Genomic DNA, 21607 nt, shown 5'->3' with positions numbered 1-21607 from the left:
TCCCTCTGCCTGTGTCTTTGCCTCCCTCTCTCTCCCTCTCTCTGTGACTCTCATGAATAAATATATAAAATCTTAAAAAAAAATTTATGTAACTATTCCTCAGTTATCCTGGAGACTGGCAGGCTATTTGAGGTTTCTTCCAGATACCTATTTATCCATTAGGAGGAGGACTTTTTTGGACTTTTTCTCAATGTTGAAGATCTCTAGAGTATTTGAGTATTTGTGCCAGGTGACAATTTTAATTTAGAAAAATATACAGCTATTTTGTTCCACTAAGTTTTTGCTGAATCCCAACAGTAAACCTGCTATCTCTGACTGATCTAGAAAAGTGTTACTGAGCTCAAATCTGCAAAAATTTACAAACCCAACTACGCAAATTAGAGCTTATATATAGTTCAAGAATCCTGTTTCATTAGCGATGATCAAAAAAGCTTAACCATCTGCCTTAATTTTCTTTGTAGTGTATCCAGTAGGGTACCATACTCATGTTGGAAATAATGCTTTTTCTGATGGCGTACACAGAGTTCCACTACCCTTATCCTACATCAGCATAAAATGCAAGAGCAGATTTAGATTAATGACTCGTCTTTATTGCTATTAAAATACCATAGAGATAATAAGAAAAGGACTGTACAGAGATTATAATTTTCTTATATACTAAAAACTCTAAGTTCATACTCATAACATAATACTCTAAAGTTACCATATTTGACTTAAATCTCATTAAAGATGGTGAGAAATTAAGGGCTGAAAAACCGATCACTGAAATTATAAAATAACTACAATGATAATGATAATGATAATAGTAACCACCAGCAGTAGCTCTCCTTTGTGAAAGATTGCTATGTGCCAGATACTTATAAGAGGCTGATTTAACATGTAACTAATTTCCTCCTCAATATAAGTCTACACAATTATCCCTGTTAGAGATTAGGAGACAAAGAGATTACAAAGTGAGTATCCTGTTCAAGGTCACATAGCTGGTTAGAACAGAGTAGTTATTTGTGCCATATCTGTTGGATTTCAAAATCCATACTCTTTCCACTGAGATTAGGAAAGGTAGCTGGTTTAGTAAAGGTAGGTGTGCAAGAAAACATTGTCCTAAAAAAAAAAAAAAAAAAGAAAAAAAGAAAACATTGTCCAAAAACTTGTCAGACTTGGAAAAACTCTGAGAGAGAAGCAAAGTGCCATTAGAGGTAATCATGGATGTCTAAAACCTGAAACATGTGCACAAGGCTATCAACCATGAAATCAGAGTCCTAACAGCTAAATATCACCAGAGTAATAAGAGCCATTTACTTGGAGAGTTGCTATAAAAGCACTCATAAGCTGAAAAGTGTATTCAAGAATTTACTGTTATTATAAGAATTTAAAAGAATCCTTCACAAAATTTAAGGGGAAAGGTCATGGTACATCATAGAATGTACACTGCCAACTTAAGTCTGAAGTCAAAGATCTCTGATATCTAAGCGTACCACTATAGTCCAGTATAAATCCTTTTCTTTACTTGTTCTTTTGCAATTAAGATGAGTGATTCTCCCAACCTCTCAAACTCAACTAGAGTCTAACATATGGAATTCTCAATTAAAAAATAAAATCATTATTGCACATTTTTTCTTGTGGCAAGACAGCAATGTCCCTAAGCTTTACTTAGGTGTTTAAGAAAATTTTCATATTAAGTTATTAATCTTGAAGTTGAAACATTTTTATTTTTATTTTATTATTTTTTTAAAAATATTTATTTATTTATTCATGAGAGACACACACACAGAGAGGCAGAGACAAAGGCAGAGGGAGAAGCAGGCTCCATGCAGGGAGCCCGATGCGGGACTGGATCCCAGGACTCCGGGATCACATCCTGGGCTGAAGGCGGCACTAAACCACTGAGCCACCCCGGCTGCCCAGTTGATACATTTTTAAAAGAAAGAAAATCAACTTTTTAAGGTCCATAAAGATACTATGCAGTACTGCACTGAATTCTAGAAGCCAAAACAAATTAGTTTATTAATGAAAGGCAGAAACAAAGTCCATATTTAGGTATGAGATCAACTACAGAATGATTTGTCATTGGTAATTAAATAATACACTTACCATAAAAAGTGAGGTATCCAAAGAGTGCAGATATAAAATAAATGAGAAAACTTAAAGCAATTGCTGTATGAGTTGCGTTTTGCATTCTTTTCTTTGAAGGGCTAAAAAACAAAATTGGCAAAAGTAGAAACTGTGATCTGAATTATATATAAAGAAACAAATATCTCCCAAGCTAGTCAAGAGGATTCCTTAATTAAGACCTACTTTATTAATAACTATATACTAGAATTTATGATTTGAAATTACTGCACAAAGATTATGCTTCCAGGAAACATTTTCAAGTTGGATAGAACTAACTCTTGGTTGTTTTGTTTTAAACTAACACTTAGGGACACCTGGCTGGCTCAGTGGGTAGAGCATATGAGATCTTGGCATTGTGAGTTCAAGCCCCACACTGGGTAGTTTTATAAAAATAAAATCTTTAAAAAATAAATAAATAAACACTTAGAATCCAGTGATAGGAAAGAAGGATTCACAAAGGAGAATGTCACTCAATCTGAAAGTCTAAGAAGCAAAAAGAAAAACTTAATACACTTAAAATATTTCAGCATTCTATGGTACCTTTGAAGTTCACAGTATATTGGCAATATTGAGGTATGGCAGAGAAATGAAAAAGCCATGGTAGGTATAGCATAAACACTCTGAAAAAGAATTTTAAAAATGAAATTATTAAGTGCTATTCTATTGAAGCCACTACTTCATTTGGCAATAAACTCAGGTCTTCAAAAAAAAAAAAATCAATTTGGGTAAGTCTATTTCATCTTTCATGAATCATCTCTTTATAAAATGAAGGTGTTTTGTTTTGTTTTAAAGAGAGACACAAGTATGGTCACCAACAAATGTTTTACTTGATAGTTGGACTGCCTGTGCTAGCCAGAATATTTCTCAGATGGCTTCAATAACATGTTGGGAGTAACCCCAACTAAATCTAAGGGAATACTAAAAATATTTATCACATCTTAGATCTTTAACTAGGGTCTGTTTCAATAGGAATGAACAGGATATATTCTAGACTGACAAATTCTTAAAGATCCATTGAATACACAAATATAAGTGGTTTTTTAAAATTAGAATACTTAAGAGCCAGAGGAAGTTATAAAGCAAACAGAAGTTACTATCTAAGTGAAAATATTGTCTTTATAGAATGGATGGTGACAACTTACTTTCTCTTTTCTACTATAAAAAGATTTCTTCTAACTAACAACTTTAGGCCCTTCAACAAAAATTCCAGATGACTGAAGACCTATCTTGGGATATAATGCCTTCTAAAATATCTGAAAGGAACTAGGAAGGAAAGCTGTAGCACTTCCTGACATTGGATTAAGGGAATGACAGTTTAATTCACAAATTCTCTTTCATATATTGCTCAATTTCCTGGCTTGTCAATTACTCTACCTAGATCTTTAAGGCAGATAGCCTTTATCATGTAAAGGATGTGGTAATCTCCCTTGTGGAGCCAGAGAGACATTTCTTATTGAGGAACTGGGGATAAAAAGGAAAATGGTACATGAAGGAGTTAGCACACTAACATGCTATAATAGAGTTGTACAAGAGTGGAGGGGATTCTAGTATCTGGGACTTGGATTTCAACAGAATCAAAAAGCATAGATGAAGAAACTTGTGGCAACAGGGAAGACTTCGGACTCTTCTAGAACAGTAAAGTAGGTATCATCCATATCACAGTTCCTGTCTCCTCTGCCCATGCTCTGGCTCTTACAGACATTTCCAGTATCCTGGTTTTCAGAGATGGCAAGGAGATTTGGTCTTCTGGTCTGTGCTCCGAGCATCATAAATTTCAACTTTGTAATGTCAGCCAGAAGATATATTAGCAGCACTCAATTGCTAGTCCAATGATGAGCTGTTTAGCTACAGACCAAGGTTCTACTCACAGGGGAGGAGTTTTTGATATAATTGGCTATTTAGCTTTACAAGTCCAGAGAGCAACAGGAAGTCTGTATCCACAGAGGACCTTATTGGCCAGACCAGACATTCGGTAAATCTGTTCTTTTAGGCAGTGGCCCATTTAAAACAGACTCCATTTAAAGGCATGCCAAAAGAAAAAAATAAAAAAAGGTGGTTGTTTTATAATGGGCCACCCTGTGTTAAATAATATTATTCTTCTGGTAGGCAACCCTATACTTAGCACTTTCGTGAAAATTAATTAGTTACAGGTACAAAGACCTAAGAGACCCTGTTACACAAATCTCTTAAAACTTGAAATGTGAAAAATCAACCAAAAGTATCTGTTAATAACTTACACACCTCTTTGGAGAAATGAAAGAGCTTTGGTTTACAATCATCTGTAGCATTTGAAATCTGTTTAAGAGGATTGAGGGGAAAAAGAGAAACCAACAGTCATTAAAAGTCAGAATACATCAACAAAAATGATGTATTTATTATTAGTAGGCTTTCAAATAAAAATACTTCACAACAAAGTTCCAAACTGCAATATAGCCATTACTTTCTCAATAATTAGGGAAAAATATCATTATTAGTGTGATTTATTTAGCTTAAAATAAACAAAATATAAACTATTACCTGGAAGTACTGCTCTGCATAAATTAATGGCAGAGGACAAGGAATGGACCATTTTTTAATTACTATCTGTAAGAATAGAGAGAATCCACACTCAAGATTATTTCTTATAAAATTCATGACAAGAAATTGATTTCAAACAGGTAATCATTCTTTCAATTAAACTAGCACCATACCAAATAATAGCTAATAGAAGATTCTTTGCTCATATTATTTTTTTTCAAGTTAGAAAGGGTCATCCTTTAACACGGTTACCTATTTTGATGGGGGGAAGAGGATGCTGTATTTCTGTTTAGTGGGGTTTTCCCCAATTTAAGATTGATAGTATTCTTATGTCAACTTTCAAAACCCCACAAGTATCAAGGCATTAAAAAAAATACAACTCAAAATGGGAACATGATGTTTTTAGTGACAATAGTGTAAGATTACACTATTTGTGGACCTGGCATCAGTAGCAGATAGAGAAATATTAATAGCAGTTTGGGAAATGGCCACAAGCAGAAATAGAGAACTTATGCAAAGCAGGAGTTCAGGGATTTCTGCTGTACAAGTAATGTCCTGCTGGCTTTTTTTCAGACTTGTATTACTTTTAGTAAATGTAGATAAAGCGGGCTAAGAATAACACCACATAGCAGGTGAACTCAAGCTGGTAAAAAGAAATTTTTTAAAAATTAAAAGAAATCCAAAGGAATGTTATTTCTCCGAAAGAATCAATGAGAAGATCTCAGGATTTTACTCTGAATGGTGGCCATCCTTTTCCTAGACCTACAGTTGTGGTCCTGTCGACATTACCATTGTTGCAGTGGTTTCAGAGCATTTTATTTACTCTGTAAATATTTGCTCCCAGCTGAGACCCAAGGGCAAGGGAGAATAAAGAGAGCATTTGTGCTTAGCAGGAGACCAATAAGTAAATACTATTCCTATTCCGTATTTATCTAGTTTTAGATTTTAACTAATTCATACCAAGTTTTATATAGTGATAAAACAAACCTAAGGAAAATGTTGATTTTTAGAATTAAGCTAATGAGTCAACTAAAGAAGGAGTCTTAATTAAAACCCTCACCAAGATAAAATAAAAAGAAACAAAAGGTGAACTGAGCCAGTTGCTTTGATATTTCTAGGTAAGTTTGCAACATGAAATAAAATCAAATGGTCAGTTTACCAAGAGGAAAAAAATCAAAAGCAATAATTTCACATATATTTTTTGGTATCTTTTCAAAGAAGGATGAGGATGGGGTAGGGCAGACACTAGTCTCCGGTTGCCACTGGTCTCTCTCTTCAGCCCTTCCTTGAGCTCGATGCAGCACACTCCCTTCCCCAACTGACACCTGTGTGGCAAGGTGGCAACCGTGCACTGAGCACTTGTGCACCAAGTACTCTGACAAGGCCGGAGTGTAAGCTAGCTCATTTATTTTATCAGCTATTATTACTTGGCTGGCAAATCAAAATGTTTCAAAACAAGGCTCCAAAATACAATATAATGATTTTTGCATTCATTTTTCAATTAATTTCTAGTTAATGAAAAGATCATTAGCAGTTTGGTTTTATATTAATATAAACTTTGATTACTATAGCCAATTTCACTGCAGAGACCCATCCCATGCCTAAGTCCACACAGTGGGATGGCAAAAGGTGCTGTTCTATAGAGTGCAGAACTGGACTAGAAAGATACCCAACAACAGAGCATGACAGGGAGTCCTTACTCAAGTTGAAGACAGAACATGGTAAGAAGATAACTCCAGGGGTTAGGAAGACAAAGGGGAAAAGAAGATTAAATTCACTTGCACAAAAGGCTCTTTTCTCTTTCTCTCTATTCTAAGTTCTTTCCATCCTTCAAGGCTCAGCTCAAGTTTAATATCCTTCTCTCCTTTTAACTGCTGCATTTCTTATTCTGAAGCAAATAAATCAATAATTATGTGTTGTCTACATTGTTCTCTATTGTTTTCCAATTAATTTTTCCTATCTCCCCTATGAGATTGATAGAGCCTTAAGAGCAGTGTCCACAAGTCTGAGGCAGCTATCATGCCTCACTTAGTCCTTGGAACAAGCAAACCTTCTGACCACAAATTGTTTTCTGTTTTGATTACTGGCTTATTTAAGACAGAACTTTTGGAAACAGTGGCAATCCATTTGTTTTCTAAAATGGACCAAAAAAGGTAAACTCACCTGGTTACTGACATTCTGAACCACTGCTAAAATAAAATGGATTTTACAAATTTTAGATATTTCAGAGGGGGCAAAATTTTAAGTTAACATTTTTTTTTTACGTTAAAATTTTTATGCAAAATAAAGATCTGGGACAATCCAGATCCTTAAGTTTTGGGGCACCTGGGTGGCTCAATTGGTTGAGCTTCAGACTCTTGCTCTCTGCTCAGGTCTTGATTTCAGGGTGGTGAATTTGAGCCTAGCCTGGAGCCCACTTAAAAACAAAACAAAACTGTAAGTTTTTCTTTCCATCTGGTACAGGCATAAGCTCAAAGGTCAGTCAAGATGGGTGCTTACAAGTACATTCAGGAGCTATGAAGAAGCAGTGCAACGTAATGTGCTTTCTTCTCTGGGTGTGCCGCTGCTGCTACTGACAGCCCTTTCTCTCTCCATAGGACATCCCTCATCACCCTCCACCCCGGGCAAGCTGGTGGGGTACAAGGCCAAGCAAGGTTATGTCATATATCAGATTCAATATAGTGGCCCCAAACGCCATTCCTAATGGTGAGACCTCAACCAAGGCTGTCCAACATGGTGCTAACCAGCTAATGTTTGCCAGAAGCCTTCAATCAGTTGCACAGGAGTGAGCTGGATGCCACTTGGGACTCTAGGGGTCCTGAATTCTTACTGGGTTGGTGAAGATTCCATGTACAAATTCTTTGAGGTTATTCTCATTAATCCATTCCATAAAGTTATCAGAAGAAACATCCTGTGGATCACCAAACCAGTCCACGAGCACAGGGCAACATGAGGGCCGCCATCTGCAGGCCGCAGGAGTGGTGAGAAGTCAAGTTTCACACACTCTCAATGGTTCCTGCTGTGCAGCATGGAGAAGACTCCCTAGTTCCACTGTTACCGCTAATTTAAGTAATGTTTAAGTAAGTAATGTTGGTAAAATTCTTATCTAAGAAATGATGTAGTTCAGTCATAATTGCTTCAGAGTGTTCTTTGTTAAAATGAGTTGTCTGCAGATTGTTGCATGAATGCACTGTCAAATTATGAAAGCTAAAGTGTAATAATGTTTGAAGACTGTGATGGCGTGTCTTGTTTTAATAGGGTAAGTATTTTTGTCTTTGCTTTATGTCATCAGGGAGTTTATATGCCAGTGTTTAAAATGCTGTTTGGTATAATAGGTGTAAGATAAATTCTATAAAAGTGGAATGCAGGGACACCTGGGTGGCTTAGCGGTTGAGTGTCTGCCTTCAGCTCAGGGTGTGATGTTGGGTCTGGGGATTGAGTCCTGCCTTGGGCTCCCTGTGAGGAGCCTGCTTCTCCTCTGTCTCTGCCCCCCTCTCTCTCTCTCTCATGAATAAATAATAAAATCTTTAAAAAAAAAAAGTGGAATGCAGAAGCTAGCCATATCATTTGTTGGTGCATGTAATGAAACCTACACTTCGTTGGGGTGATGTGATGCTCAGCTGGTTTACTCTCAAATGGTTGTTTTTAGGGGTTCGGTAAGAACAAGCTTTTTTTTTTTTTTAAATATTTTATTTATTTATGACAGATACAGAGAGAGAGAGAGAGAGAGAGGCAGAGACACAGGCAGAGGGAGAAGCAGGCTCCATGCACCGGGAGCCCGATGTGGGATTCGATCCCGGGTCTCCAGGATCACGCCCTGGGCCAAAGGCAGGCGCCAAACCGCTGCGCCACCCAGGGATCCCAAGAACAAGCTTTTTAAATTGGATTTTTCTTGGAAATGTGAAGAACATCCTAATCTCTTACCATGATCATATGCGGAATAATAAAGGGTCCATATTTTTAGGTTTAATCCAATATTTCATTTAAGTAACTGCTGGTTTTGAAAGAACAGTTTAAAAGAATGCCACCATTTTTAGAATTAAAGCCATTGTGAGAGGGTTCTCTTACAAATGAATATAAATCCTGGGGATCTCTGGGTGGCTCAGCGGTTCAGCGCCTGCCTTTGGCCCAGGGCATGATCCTGGGGTCGGGACGTGTACCGCATTGGGCTCCCAGCATGGGGCCTGCTTCTGCCTCTGCCTGTGTCTCTGCCTCTCTTTCTCTCTATGCCTATCTTGAATGAATGAATAAAATGTTAAAAAAAAATGAAAATGAATCCTGCTCAATCTAAGCAAAATTGCCTTGATCTCCACAGTACCACTGAGGTTCATGGTGGAGGCTCCTGATTCTATCCCATGACTCCATGGGATATGTAGATTACTGAATTTCATAAAAGTAGTCAGTAATGGTATTTATACCAGTGTATACTAAAACTAGTAGAAATTAAACATTAGGTAAATGAGAAGAATTTACCTTAAGATTTGTAAGCTAGTAGCCAATGCTAGAATTGGGAAACTGGTAGCCATCAAATAACCTTTTAAATGTGAGGATAGAAGATTAAAGTTGGCTTTGATCAGAATTTTTTTTAAAAAGACTGTAAGTTTCAATTTACATTATTTGGAGAGCATAAAGTAAGATTTCTGGACTGATTTTTAAAATTTTTATATTAAGATATTTTTAAAATGTAAAAAAAGAAATAAAATATTTCAAAAATGTAATACAGATATTATATAGATTTGTAAATACATATTGACAAAAAAAAATGGAGCCATTGACACCATTCTAAAAAATCTGGGTTAATATACACATTTCCTTTCCCTAACCATTATGTATTTCAAAACATAATTATTTAGGAAGTTTAAAATAAATGTCAGAATTAAAGGGAACTTAAAAAAGTGTACAGTGTCTTCATTGTCCCATTATAGATCAATTTAAATTTTGCTCACAGGTAAAAATCTGAGCAGATGGTTTGTAAAGCATTACAATAAGTGCAGAATAAGGACATTATTTCCATATGACTGCTACAGTAAGAAATCTGCATCAAATTTAAAAGTATCTGCCATGGCAGATATGAATATTGTGAAAAGTACAAAAGATGTATTATATCAATACGTCTCATATGCTTCAAACTATTGGCTATAAAAACCAAATTATTTTTCCCTATGCAATGCTTGGATTGCCAATTATCTGTGAGGAAAAAATTTAGTGTTATCTAGATTGATTCTTTTGCATCCATATGTTTATTTGCATACATAGGTCATTCCTAACCATACAGATGCTTCTCAACAATCAGTTTATGAAACTGGACTATTTTCTTTCTTTTTTTTTTTTTTATTTATGATAGTCACAGAGAGAGAGAGAGAGAGAGAGAGAGGCAGAGAGACAGGCAGAGGGAGAAGCAGGCTCCATGCACAGGGAGCCCGATGTGGGATTCGATCCAGGGTCTCCAGGATCGCGCCCTGGGCCAAAGGCAGGCGCCAAACCGCTGCGCCACCCAGGGATCCCCTGGACTATTTTCTAATACCATAAGAAAAATAGACTTAAAGTGGACTAAAGACCTTTAATTAGGATTAAATATGAGACCTAAAACCATAAAATTCCTAGAAGAGAAAACAGGCAGTAACTTCTCTGACATTAGCCATGGGCAACATTTTTCTAGACATGTATCATAAGGCAAGGGAAACAAAAGCAAAAATAAACTATTTTTTTTTATAAAAAAAAAAAGCTTTTGCACAGCTAAGGAAACGCCAACAAAACAAAAAGGAAACCTACCGAATGGGAGAACATATCTGCAAATGATATACCTGATAAGGAGTATCCAAAATACATAAAGAACGTATACAACTCAATGCCAAAAAAAAAAAAAAATCCAATTTAAAAATGGGCAGAGGGCTTGAACAGACATTTTTCCAAAGAAAATATACAGATGGCCAATGGACACACAAAAGGATGCTGAGAATCACTAATTCAGGGAAATGCAAATCAAAACCATAATGAGTTATTGCCTATCGGAATAACTAAAATCGAAAAGACAAGAAATAAGAAGTATTAGTGAAGATGTGGTAAGAAAAAGAACCCTCAGGCACTGTGGAAGGAAATGTAAGTTGGTACAGCCACTGTAGAAAACCACATGGAGGTTCCCCAAAATATTTAAAATAGAAATACCATATGATTCAATATTCCACTATCAGGTATTTACCCAAAGAAAAGATATATATGCACCCCTCTGTTTACTGAAGCACTATTTACAATAGCCAAGATACGGGAGCAACCTAAATATACATCAATAGACAAATGGATAAGGAAGATGTGTGTGTGTATGTGTATGTGTATACACAATAGAATATCACACAGCCACAAAAAAGGATGAAATAGTGCCATTTTCAACAACATAGATGGACCTAGAGGGTATTTTGCTAAGTGAAATAAGTCAGACTGAAAAAGACAAATACCATATGATTTCACTCCTATGTGGAATCTAAAAAAACAAATGAATAAACAAAGAAAAAGCAGAATCAGAGCTATAAATACAGAGAACAAACTGATGGTGGCCAGAGGGAAGGGAAGGGGGGGATGAGCAAAATGGATGAAAGGAAATGGGAGAAACAGACTTCCAGTTATGGAATGAATAAGTATGGAAATAAAAGGTCCAGCATAAGGAATATAGCCAATGATATTGTAATAGCACTGGATGGTAACAGATGCCAGCTACAGTTATGGTGAGTACAGCATAATGTATAAATTTATTGAAATCATTATGTTATACACCTGAAGCTAATATAACACTGTGTCAAAAAAAAAAAAAAAACACTGTGTCAACTATACCAGAAAATTAATAAAGTACCACTGCAAAAAAATCCATTTATGGTGAAAATAACTGTTATTTCTCTTTTCAATGTGAAGTCTAAAAAATACACGTTTATGGATGTTACCTAAACTTATTACGGTGATCACTCTGCTATATCTGTAAGTTAAGTCTTTATACTGTGCACCTTAAGCTTATACAGTGCTCTATGTCAGTTATATCTACATTAATTAAAGGGGGAAAAAGTATGTGTTCAATTAATTTACTTCTAAGATAGAAGCCAGACAATTTGAGGTGGGGAGAGTAACAACTTTTAATACTGATAAATTCAACAAATGATTAAATATAAACACTTTTAAGTATTTTAGTTTTAAAAGCATCCATTAAAGTATAAGTATTTTGGTACACTAAAACCAGGGTCACTTCCACTTCATTTAATAATCTAAAGTTGTTTTATCTTTGCATCCCAGAAGATAATTTAACCTAAATTAAATGCATCTGAAATTGTTGTGACAGCTTGAAAATCTGGCTCTATAATATGGTTTAACTACTGGTGTGTTGTGTCGCTCCTTTCTTTCACTCATTTTTCAGTAACAAGGAAGAGTTTAATAATTTACATACCCAGTATTATTCAGAAATAAACCTATACACACACTTAATACAAAGAATTAAACTTCACCTAAGGTTTTAACAGAATCAGTGTGCTCTCCTTTCTAATTAGCCAAAAGAGATAATTTGAAACAATGCTCTAGCTAAGCCTCTTCAAAATACAGACAATAATGAAATAATTTTGTGGAATAAAAGTACTTTAATAACACACTGAAATAAAACTCTGACAGAAAACAGAGTTAAAAAAAGAAGACATTGGGATGCCTGGGTGGCTCAGTAGTTGAGCGCCTGCCTTCAGCCCAGGACATGATCCTGGGTCCAGGGATTGAGTCCCACATCGGGCTCCCTGCATGGAGCCTGCTTCTCCCTCTGCCTATGTCTCTGACCCTCTCTCTGTGTCTCATGAATAAATAAGTAAAATCTTAAAAAAAAAAAAAGGCATTAACACAACAAGTTCAATTTCAGTGAGGAGATAAGCAATATATTATATTTTAAACTTACCACAAGAGCAAAGAACACCATAAAGAAAAATGATAAACTACTTGTGTAGCCAAGAAAGCCTGTAAAATAACAGTAAAATAAAAAGCAATTTATAAGGAAAGTGATCCTAACATACGGCTAAAGCTATATATCGTGGGCATGTTTTCTATTACAGTGCTTGGTATCTGGGGCTTAGGGCTGAGAATAACAACATTCCAACTATCTGTCACAGATCATTTATGCAGCTCTGTACAGCAGAATTGGAACTGGCTTACCACTAATGGTACACTGTAAGGAAAGGCTGGTCTTTAATGTTCCACTGTAAAGATTTTATTTTAGTGGGGCAGACAAAATACTACTGCAAACCGAGTAATAGGCTAACTAGGCAAGGCTGAAGGCTGAACAACCTAAAATAAGTCCAAGTTCAAAATTATTCACTACCACCCTTCTGCTAAAAATGTGGTACTATGAAATTTAAAAGCCCCTTAACATTATCTTCTTTCATCCTTCCTTCCAAAAACTGCCCTCTTCTCTAAATACTTACCTATTTTAGGAAGAAGTGCAAGAGGGAACACAATACCAACACAAATGATTATTAGTAGTGTTTGTCCATCAAGATACCAAGACCTATTAGAAAAAAAAAGTCCTATTTTAGGACTACTAAAATTTAGAGGAATCTGGTGTTTGTATTTACACACACACACACACACACACACACACACACACACACAGTTATAACCATTAGGAAAAGCCTACTTCCTTTCGTTACAATATGTTCTTGTGAAATTCTATTATTCTTATTAATTTATATTTAAGAAAGATATCAAAACAATGAAATGCCATTTTTCAACTACCAAATTAGCAAGTATTTAAAAGACAATAGTCAGTGTTGTTGAGGAATGAAAAGGTGTGCACAAAGTTGATAAAGGTAGGGGCTCTAGGTAGCTCAGTTGGTTAAGAGTCTGGCTCTTGTTATGGCTCTTCATGATCTCAGGGTTTCAGGAAAGAGCCCCAGGTGAGCCTTCATGCTCAGCAAAGAGTCTGCTTAAGGACTCTCTCCCTTTTCCTCTGCCCACCCCCTCCTGCTTGTGCACAGGCGCGCGTGCTCTCTCTCTCTCACTCCTTTTTTTTTTTTTTAAGATTTTTAAATTTTTATTCATGAGAGACACACAGAGAGAGGCAGAGACATAGGCAGAGGAAGAAGCAGGCTCCCCGCGGAAAGCCTGATGTGGGACTGGATTCCAGGACGCGGGGATCATGCCCTGAGCCAAAGGCAGATGCTCAACCATTGAGCCACCCAGGCATCCCTCTTTCTGTCTCTCAAATAAATAAATCTTTAAAACTAGTGCAGGTAAAAATTTATATATTACCTTTCTGGAAAGCAATTTGGCAAGAAAAATCAAAAGACTTCAAATATTCAACTCTGTATAACATACTATTGAAAATAAAAAATCAGGGGTGCCTCAGTTGGTCCAGCATCTGACTCTTGATTTTGGCCATGATCTCAGGGTTGTGAGATCAAGCCCCAGATGGCTCTGTGCTGGGTATGGAGGCTGCTTAAGAGTCTATTTCCCCCATCACCCTCTGTCCCTCCTCCTGCTCATGTGTGCACTCTCTCTCTCAAAATATAATTAATTAAATAAATAAATAATCAATCAATCAATCAATCAGTTGGGGCCTCTAGGCAGATCAGTTACGTGCCTGACTTGATTTTAGCACTTCAGCTCAGGTCTTGATCTCAGGGTCATGAGTTCAAGCTTGCATTGGGCTCCATGCTGGGTGTGGAGCCTACTTAAAAAATAAATAAATAAATAAATAAATAAATAAATAAATAAATAAATAAATAAATAAATAAAAACAATCAGCAATAAAAACAAAAATATTTGTAAAAAGATGTTTACTGAAAACATTTAAAATACTGAAAATCAGAAACACCTAGATCAGGGTGCCTTGGTGGCTCAATGGTTGAGTGTCTGCCTTTGGCTCAGGTCATGATCCTGGGGTCCTGGGATCAAGTCCCACATCAGGATCCTCACAAGGAGCCTGCTTCTTCCTCTGCCTATGTCTCTGCATCTCTCTCTGTGTCTGTCATGAATAAATAAAATCTTTAAAAACACACAAAAAAAACAAAAAACCTAAGATCATGACAATTTTAAAACAAATGATGGGACTATGGGACAATCATAAAAAAGAAAATTTTACAGGTATAACAATATAATGAATAATATAATAAATAATATAATGATATGAAAACATCATAAACATATAAATAGCATGATTAGCAATTTTGAGGAAAAGTATAGATTCATCAAAAAATGGAAAAGAACTGCAACATACTGATAGCCATCATCTCTGGGTGGTAGAATGATGGGTAATTTTTCTTCTTTACAGTTTTCTATATTTTTCAAATTTTCAAGAAAGAGTATGAATTACCAGGAAAAAAAGTATTACATATTTCACATGAAGGTATTAGAATATTAAATGAAAAAAAAAGGTAGGTTAAAAGTGTGATGATGTTTTTGATTACATAAAAAAACTGGATGAATGTTTAAAAATAGGTCATAAGGATATACTTAGAATGATAGAAGTAGATATTTCTATGTGGTAGCAATATGAGTAATTTTTGTTTTCTCTTTGCATAGAGATGGTTTCAATTTTCCGATATAAAATACATGAGTGGAAATTTATAAAAAAATTTTAGAAATACTTTTTAGTATATAAAGGACAAACAATTCATGAAAGAAGTATAACCAGTAAATACACATGAAGAAAAATCAAAATCTCTAGTACTAATTAAAGAAATAAATATGAAGCTGCTGAAATTAAGCTAGTAAAATTATTCAAAAAGTAATATTCAAGAATGTGGCATAACTGGTTCTTCATGCAGTGCTATCTTGTCAATTAGTACTTCTGGAAAAACAATGACATTATATAACAAAAGCAATAAAAATTTGGCAATCTAAGAAAATAATCTATAATATAAAGAATTCTATGGGCATGAAGCTATGAATACAACATTCCTATAACATTAAGAAGTTGGAGGAAAGTCCTATATGTTTAACAACAGAAAATACTAAGTCAATAAAAGCATATTCAGTGGAATTGTATAGTTTTTTAAAATAGTTTAATAAAATGGAAAATACTAATGATAAAAATAAAAAATATATGGCTATTATCTATGTTTTAAAAAGCTTTATTAAAAATAAATAAGTTTATTGAGAAAAATTAAAAGGAAATAAAACAATTATTAGGTAAGATGGTATTGTGTATGATTTTTATTTGCTTTCTTTTCTATATTTTCTGTAACCATTTTTCACTGAAACATATACATATATACAGAAGCACAATAGTAACAAAGTAAAATTAATGCCAATATGCAGGTGGGAACATCAAAGACAATAGGGGTTATTTTTTCAAATCATTTGGTAGATACTCTGGGAATTCTCAGTTGGTGAAAATGCATCCTCTTTTCTACCAGGCAGCTAAAGTTGCCCACTGACATGTTAAATTAAGAAAATAGATAAATTCCTAGAGTATATAACACATCAAAGTTGAATGATAAGAAATAGAAAATATGAACTGAGCAATAAGGAGTAAAGACAATGAATCAGAAATCAAAAACTTCCCAACAAAGAAAAGCCCGGACCAAATTGTTTTACTGGTGAATTCTATCAAATATTTAAAGAATTTATGCCAATAATTCTCAAACTCTTCAAAAAAACTGAAGAGGAGGGAATACTCCCAAACTCATTTGACAAGGGTAGTATACTCTAATATGAAAGCCAGATATGGACACTACAAAAAGCCAAAACTAAACATCAATATCCCTGATGAACACAGATGCAAAAATCCTCAACAAAATATTAGCAAACTAAATTCAATGGCACATTAAAAAGATCATACACTATGATTAAGTGGAATTTATCCCTGGAATGCAAGGGTGATTGGACACATGCAAATCAATAAATGTGATACAGCACATTAATAAGATGAAAGATAAAAATCATATAATCATCTCAATAGATGTAGAGACAGCATTTGACAAAATGTAGTAACCTTTTATAATAAAAGCCTTCAACAAAATTTGGTATAGAAGGAACATACCTCAAACATAATAAAGGCCATATATGACAAACCCACAGCTAACATCATACTCAGGAGTTGAAAGGTTGAAAGCTTTTTCTCTAGGATCAGGGTGCCCACTCTCACCACTCTTATTGAACATAGTACTGGAAATCCTAGCTAGAACAAATTAGGCAAGATAATAAAAATAAAGAACGTCCAAACTGGAAAGGAAATAGTATATCTGCCTTTATTTGTTGATCATATAATTTTATATAAAGGGTATCCTAAAGATTCAACCAAACAGCTGTTAGGACTAAGTAACACATTCAGTGAAGTTGCAGGATACAAAAGTAACACCAAAAATTAGTTACATTTTTATACACTAACAACAAAATATCTAAAAAAGAAATAAAACAATCCCATTTACACAGCCTCAAAAACAATAAAATGCGTGGAAATAAATTTAACCAAGGAAGTAGATCAGTACACTGAAAACTATGAGAAGACTTTAATAACAGAAATTGAAGACGACACAAATGGAAAGATATCCTGTCATTCAAGGATAGGAAAAATTAATTTGTTAAAATGTCATACTACCTAAAGCCATCTATAGTTAATGTAATCTCTATCAAGATCTGAATGATATGTTTTTATAGAAATAGAACATTAATGCTAAAATCTGTATGGAACCACAAAAGATCCCACATAGCCAAAGCAATTCTGAGAGAGAAAACAAAGCATCACAGTTTTCTGATCTCAAACTAACTACAAAGCTGCTATAGTAATCAAAACAGTATAGTACAGACATTAAAAATAGAGAGCCCAGAAATAACTCTGTGCAGATAAAGAGCCAGCCAATATCTGGCAAGGGAGCCAAGAGTGCTCAATAGGGAAAAAAGTCTCTTCAGGGCAGCCCGGGTGGCTGAGTGGTTTACTGCCGCCTTCAGCCCAGGGCGTGATCCTGCAAACCTGGGATTGAGTCCCACGTCAGGCTCCCTGCATGCAGCCTGCTTCTCCCTCTCCCTGTGTCTCTGCCTCTCTCTCTATCTCATGAATAAATAAATAAAATCTTAAAAAAAAAGTCTCTTCAATAAATGGTGTTAGGAAAACTGAATAAACACATGCAGAAAAATAAAATTAGACCCCTATCTTATAATGCTCACAAAAATTAAGTTAAAATGGATTAAAGACTTAAATGTAATATCTGAAACCATAAAACTTCCACAAGAAAACATAGGGGGAAAGCTCCTTGACATTGGCCCTGGCAATAATTTTTTGGATATGACACCAAAAGCACAAGCAACAAAAGTAAAAATAAGTGGGACTACATCAAACTAAAAAGCTTTTTCACAGCAAAAGAAACAATAAACAAAATGAAGAGGATATCTATGGAATGAGAGAAAGTATTTGCAAACCATATAGGAGGTTAATAGCCGAAATATATAAAGAACTCATACAATAGCAAAAAAAAAAAAAATTGAACAATCCAATTTAAAAATGTGCAGAGGAAATCAACAGCCATTTTCCCAAAGAGGACATACAAATGGTCAACAAGTATGTGAAGAGATGCTCAACATCACTAATCATCACAGAAATACAAATTAAAACCACAGTTAGTATGGGTATGAAAAAGATAAGAAATAACAAGTGTTTGTGGGGAAGTAGAAATAAAGGAGTCTTTTGCACTGTTAGTGAGAAGGTGAACTGGTTCAGCCACTATGGAAAATAGTACGGAGGTTCCTAAAAAATTAAAAATAGGAGCATCTGGATGGCTCAGTTGGTTCAGCCCCTAGCTCTTGATTTCAGCTTAGGTCATGATCTCAGGGTTCTGGGATGGAGCCTGGCATCAAGAGTGCTCAGCCAGGAGTCTGCTTGAGGATTTCTTTCCCTCTCCCTTTGTCCCTCCCCCTGCTCATGCACGCACATATGCTGTCTCTCTCTCAAATAAATGAATAAATCTTAAAAAAAAAAAGAACTACCATATGATCCAGCAATGCCACCTCCATGTGATTATATTCAAAGGAAATGAAAACAGGATATCAAAAAGAAATTTGCATTTCCATAATTATTGCAGTATTATTCACAATAGATAAGATATGGAAACAACCTAAGTGTCAGTAGATAAATAAAGGAGATGTGGGGTGTGTGTGTAGAGTGTGTGTATGTGTGTATATATATATGTATATATGTATATATGTGTGTGTGTATATATATATATATAATGGAATAATGTGTGTGTGTGTGTGTGTGTGTGTGTATATATATATATATATATATATATATATATATATAATGGAATATTATTCAGCCATAAGAAGGAAATCTTGCGATTTGTGTCAATGGATGGACTCTGAGAACTAAGTGACATAAGACAGGCAAAAAAACATCATAACAGCTTATCACTTATATATAGAATTAAAAAAAAGCCAAACTCATGGAAACAGAGTAGAATGGTGGTTACCAGTGGGGCTGGGGAGGAGGAGGCAAGGAAACTGAGATATTGGTCAAATGGTACAAACTTGCAGTTACAGGATGAATATGTTCTGGGGATCTAACCTACATACAGCATTGTGACTGTAGTTAAGAGAGTAGATCTTAAATATAACGTGATGGAGGGGTTAGCTAACACTACTGTGGTAACCATATCGAAATGTGTAAGTGTATCAAAATCTTGTACACCTTAAATTTATGGTGTTATATGTTAAACGTTATATGTTAATTATATCTCAAATTAAAAAGGAAGGGGAAAAAAAGAAAGAGAGAAAGAAAGAAAGAAAGAAAGAAAGAAAGAAAGAAAGAAAGAAAGAAAAAAGAAAAGAAAAGAAAAGAAAAGAAAGAAAAGGAAGGAAGGAAGGAAGGAAGGAAGGAAGGAAAGAAAGAAAAGAAAGAAAGAAAGAAAGAAAGAAAGAAAGAAAGAAAGAAAGAAAAAAGAAAAGAAAGAAAGAAAAGAAAAGAAAAGAAAAGAAAAGAAAAGAAAAGAAAAGAAAAGAAAAGAAAAGAAAAAAGAAAAGAAAAGAAAAGAAAGAGAAAAAGAAAAAGCAAGTAAGTTAGTTTTCTTCTACACCGGTTTCAACCCCTGGCTTCTAACAAGGACTACATGATTCATTGTGTCTTTTATTTCCTGGTTTAAGAGGAAGTCCTTTATAATGCAGTAGGCATTGGTAGATGTTAACAACTTCCTTTTAAACAGAACAAAAGAAGGAGCAGCAGCAGAAATAGTACCATGATCACACTTTTCCCTTTTTCACTCGAATTCGTGTCTTTAGGAAATGTCCGAAACTAAAACCTGTGCACAAGTATTTCTAGTACTAACAGACCTGAAGTTGTGCTCTTTGCATTTGCACATGCCTCTCAATTCCTGCATGCAGGAGGACCTAAGGGTATACATATTAAGAATACAAAATGATACTGGACATGTTGATCTTCCAGTCACTCTTGAATAAGTGTCAGAATGGGAACTTCAAAACATCCCTCACTGAGGAATACTTGGCAACTCAATTTCTGAAGCTGGCAAAAAGCCCAGGGCTCTATGCCTAAAATCTCCTTCCTTCTGGGACCCAATATCAGACCTAGACAATTGCAGTGTCAGGAGAAAAAAGGCCCAATGGAACACCAGAGCAGATTCCATCTGTTAATTCTGCTGTTCCTACTGTCACGAAGGTGGAGTTGTGCAGAGAACACAATCCTTAGGACCAAAGACTTTTTTCTCTTGCATAAGGATAAAGAAACGTTTTGAAATCCTGAACTTTATAACTTATACTATTACAATTATACTACATCAGATCATAATTCACTCATGCCCAGAAGCCATGAGACCACCCAAAGCACTGAACTGTGGGACTGAAGACAAGGTCACCTCCTCCCGGCAGTCTCTCAGCATGACAGTTATGGTATGTTAGCACAAGAAGAGACCTCATAGATTATTTGGCTAAGCTTCATTTTATACGTCTGTGAAAGCAGCAAAAGGATGAGAATGATCTTAGTGACAAGAGCAATGGAAATAATCTTCACTATTTTAAAGATTTCTTTATTTTAGAGCGTGTGCATGAGCTGGAGAAAAGGGAGGGGCAGAAGGAGAGGGAGAGAGGCAGAGGGCAGTCTTCATTTCATAAGCGGAGATCATGACCTGAGCTGAAACTAAGAGTTGGACGCTTAACTGAGCCACCCAGGAGCTCCCAATCTCTACTCTTGAAAGTCACTCTGAGTTTACTGTATTTTTCAGATACTGCCTCATTTTTCTTAAGATTGTGCTTTTCCGTATACTCTCCTCGTCACAGGATTGAATTTTAAATTCCTAATATGAAAAGAACGTTATTGCCAAATATAATTTCTCTATCCCTGGCTTGGCTACTGGTTATTATTAATCATTTCTTATACTTATTAAGGTGCATTAATAAAGCCAATGTAAATACAGTGCTTTTCTTTATCATTCAACCATAGGGCAATTCAGTAATGCACACTAAAGCTAGTTTAGATTTGATGTGCGTGTCACAGTCAACTGAATTGTGTTTGGCAATGGATATTTTCCAAAGAACAGGGATGATTAAACTTGCAAAATAAAACCCAGCCTGAGAAATACGAACCAGTAAAAAGTAATCTCAAAAAGCACATATTAAATAAGTATATTTTATAAATCAAGGTTTTAGAAGAATATACTAACCTTAAATTTTTTCCTAAGGGGGAAAAATTATCTAACAGAACCCCTGTTTTCCTACTGTAATCTAAATATACATTCCTTAAAGCCAAAAGAATTAGAGTAAAAAGTTTTATACTTCCTAAAAAACTTGTTTGATCTGTGGATTTAATCCTATATGATAAAAATGTTCCAAGTATGAAATATAGAGTATAAATCCTTAGCTGTATTGCAAATGCTTTGGCATGCAGTTGCTTTTTTCCATATTTTAATGAAAACCAGATTTATTTATAAGTTGCTTTAATTTCATTCTCGAATGGAATGGAACAAGAGTATCATATGTTCTGAATTAGGATCTTACTCACATCCCATATCAATTATGTAAC

The 21607-nt window shown here is 35.1% G+C and overlaps 1 protein-coding gene and 1 pseudogene across 4 annotated transcripts in view; one reads left to right on the top strand and one right to left on the bottom strand.

Moving 5' to 3' along the window:
- SLC38A6 (solute carrier family 38 member 6) overlaps positions 1 to 21607 on the bottom strand; it is a 73368-nt gene that overhangs the window by 16500 nt on the left and 35261 nt on the right. For all 4 annotated transcript variants that reach the window (XM_072838833.1, XM_072838832.1, XM_072838835.1 and 1 more), the window contains 6 exons: positions 13068 to 13150; positions 12545 to 12603; positions 4630 to 4695; positions 4354 to 4407; positions 2653 to 2732; positions 2092 to 2192 (listed from right to left, as the gene is read on the bottom strand). In XM_072838833.1, the coding sequence (XP_072694934.1) occupies positions 2092 to 2192; positions 2653 to 2732; positions 4354 to 4407; positions 4630 to 4695; positions 12545 to 12603; positions 13068 to 13150 (443 nt within the window). The remainder of the gene's footprint in view (positions 1 to 2091; positions 2193 to 2652; positions 2733 to 4353; positions 4408 to 4629; positions 4696 to 12544; positions 12604 to 13067; positions 13151 to 21607) is intronic.
- LOC140640615 (large ribosomal subunit protein eL15-like) lies at positions 7117 to 7675 on the top strand (annotated as a pseudogene).

Source organism: Canis lupus, chromosome 9 (genome assembly GCF_048164855.1).
Source record: "Canis lupus baileyi chromosome 9, mCanLup2.hap1, whole genome shotgun sequence".
Taxonomy (NCBI): domain Eukaryota; kingdom Metazoa; phylum Chordata; class Mammalia; order Carnivora; family Canidae; genus Canis; species Canis lupus.
The sequence above is the reverse complement of the archived record's forward strand: the minus strand, read 5'-3'. Positions and strand labels throughout refer to the sequence as shown.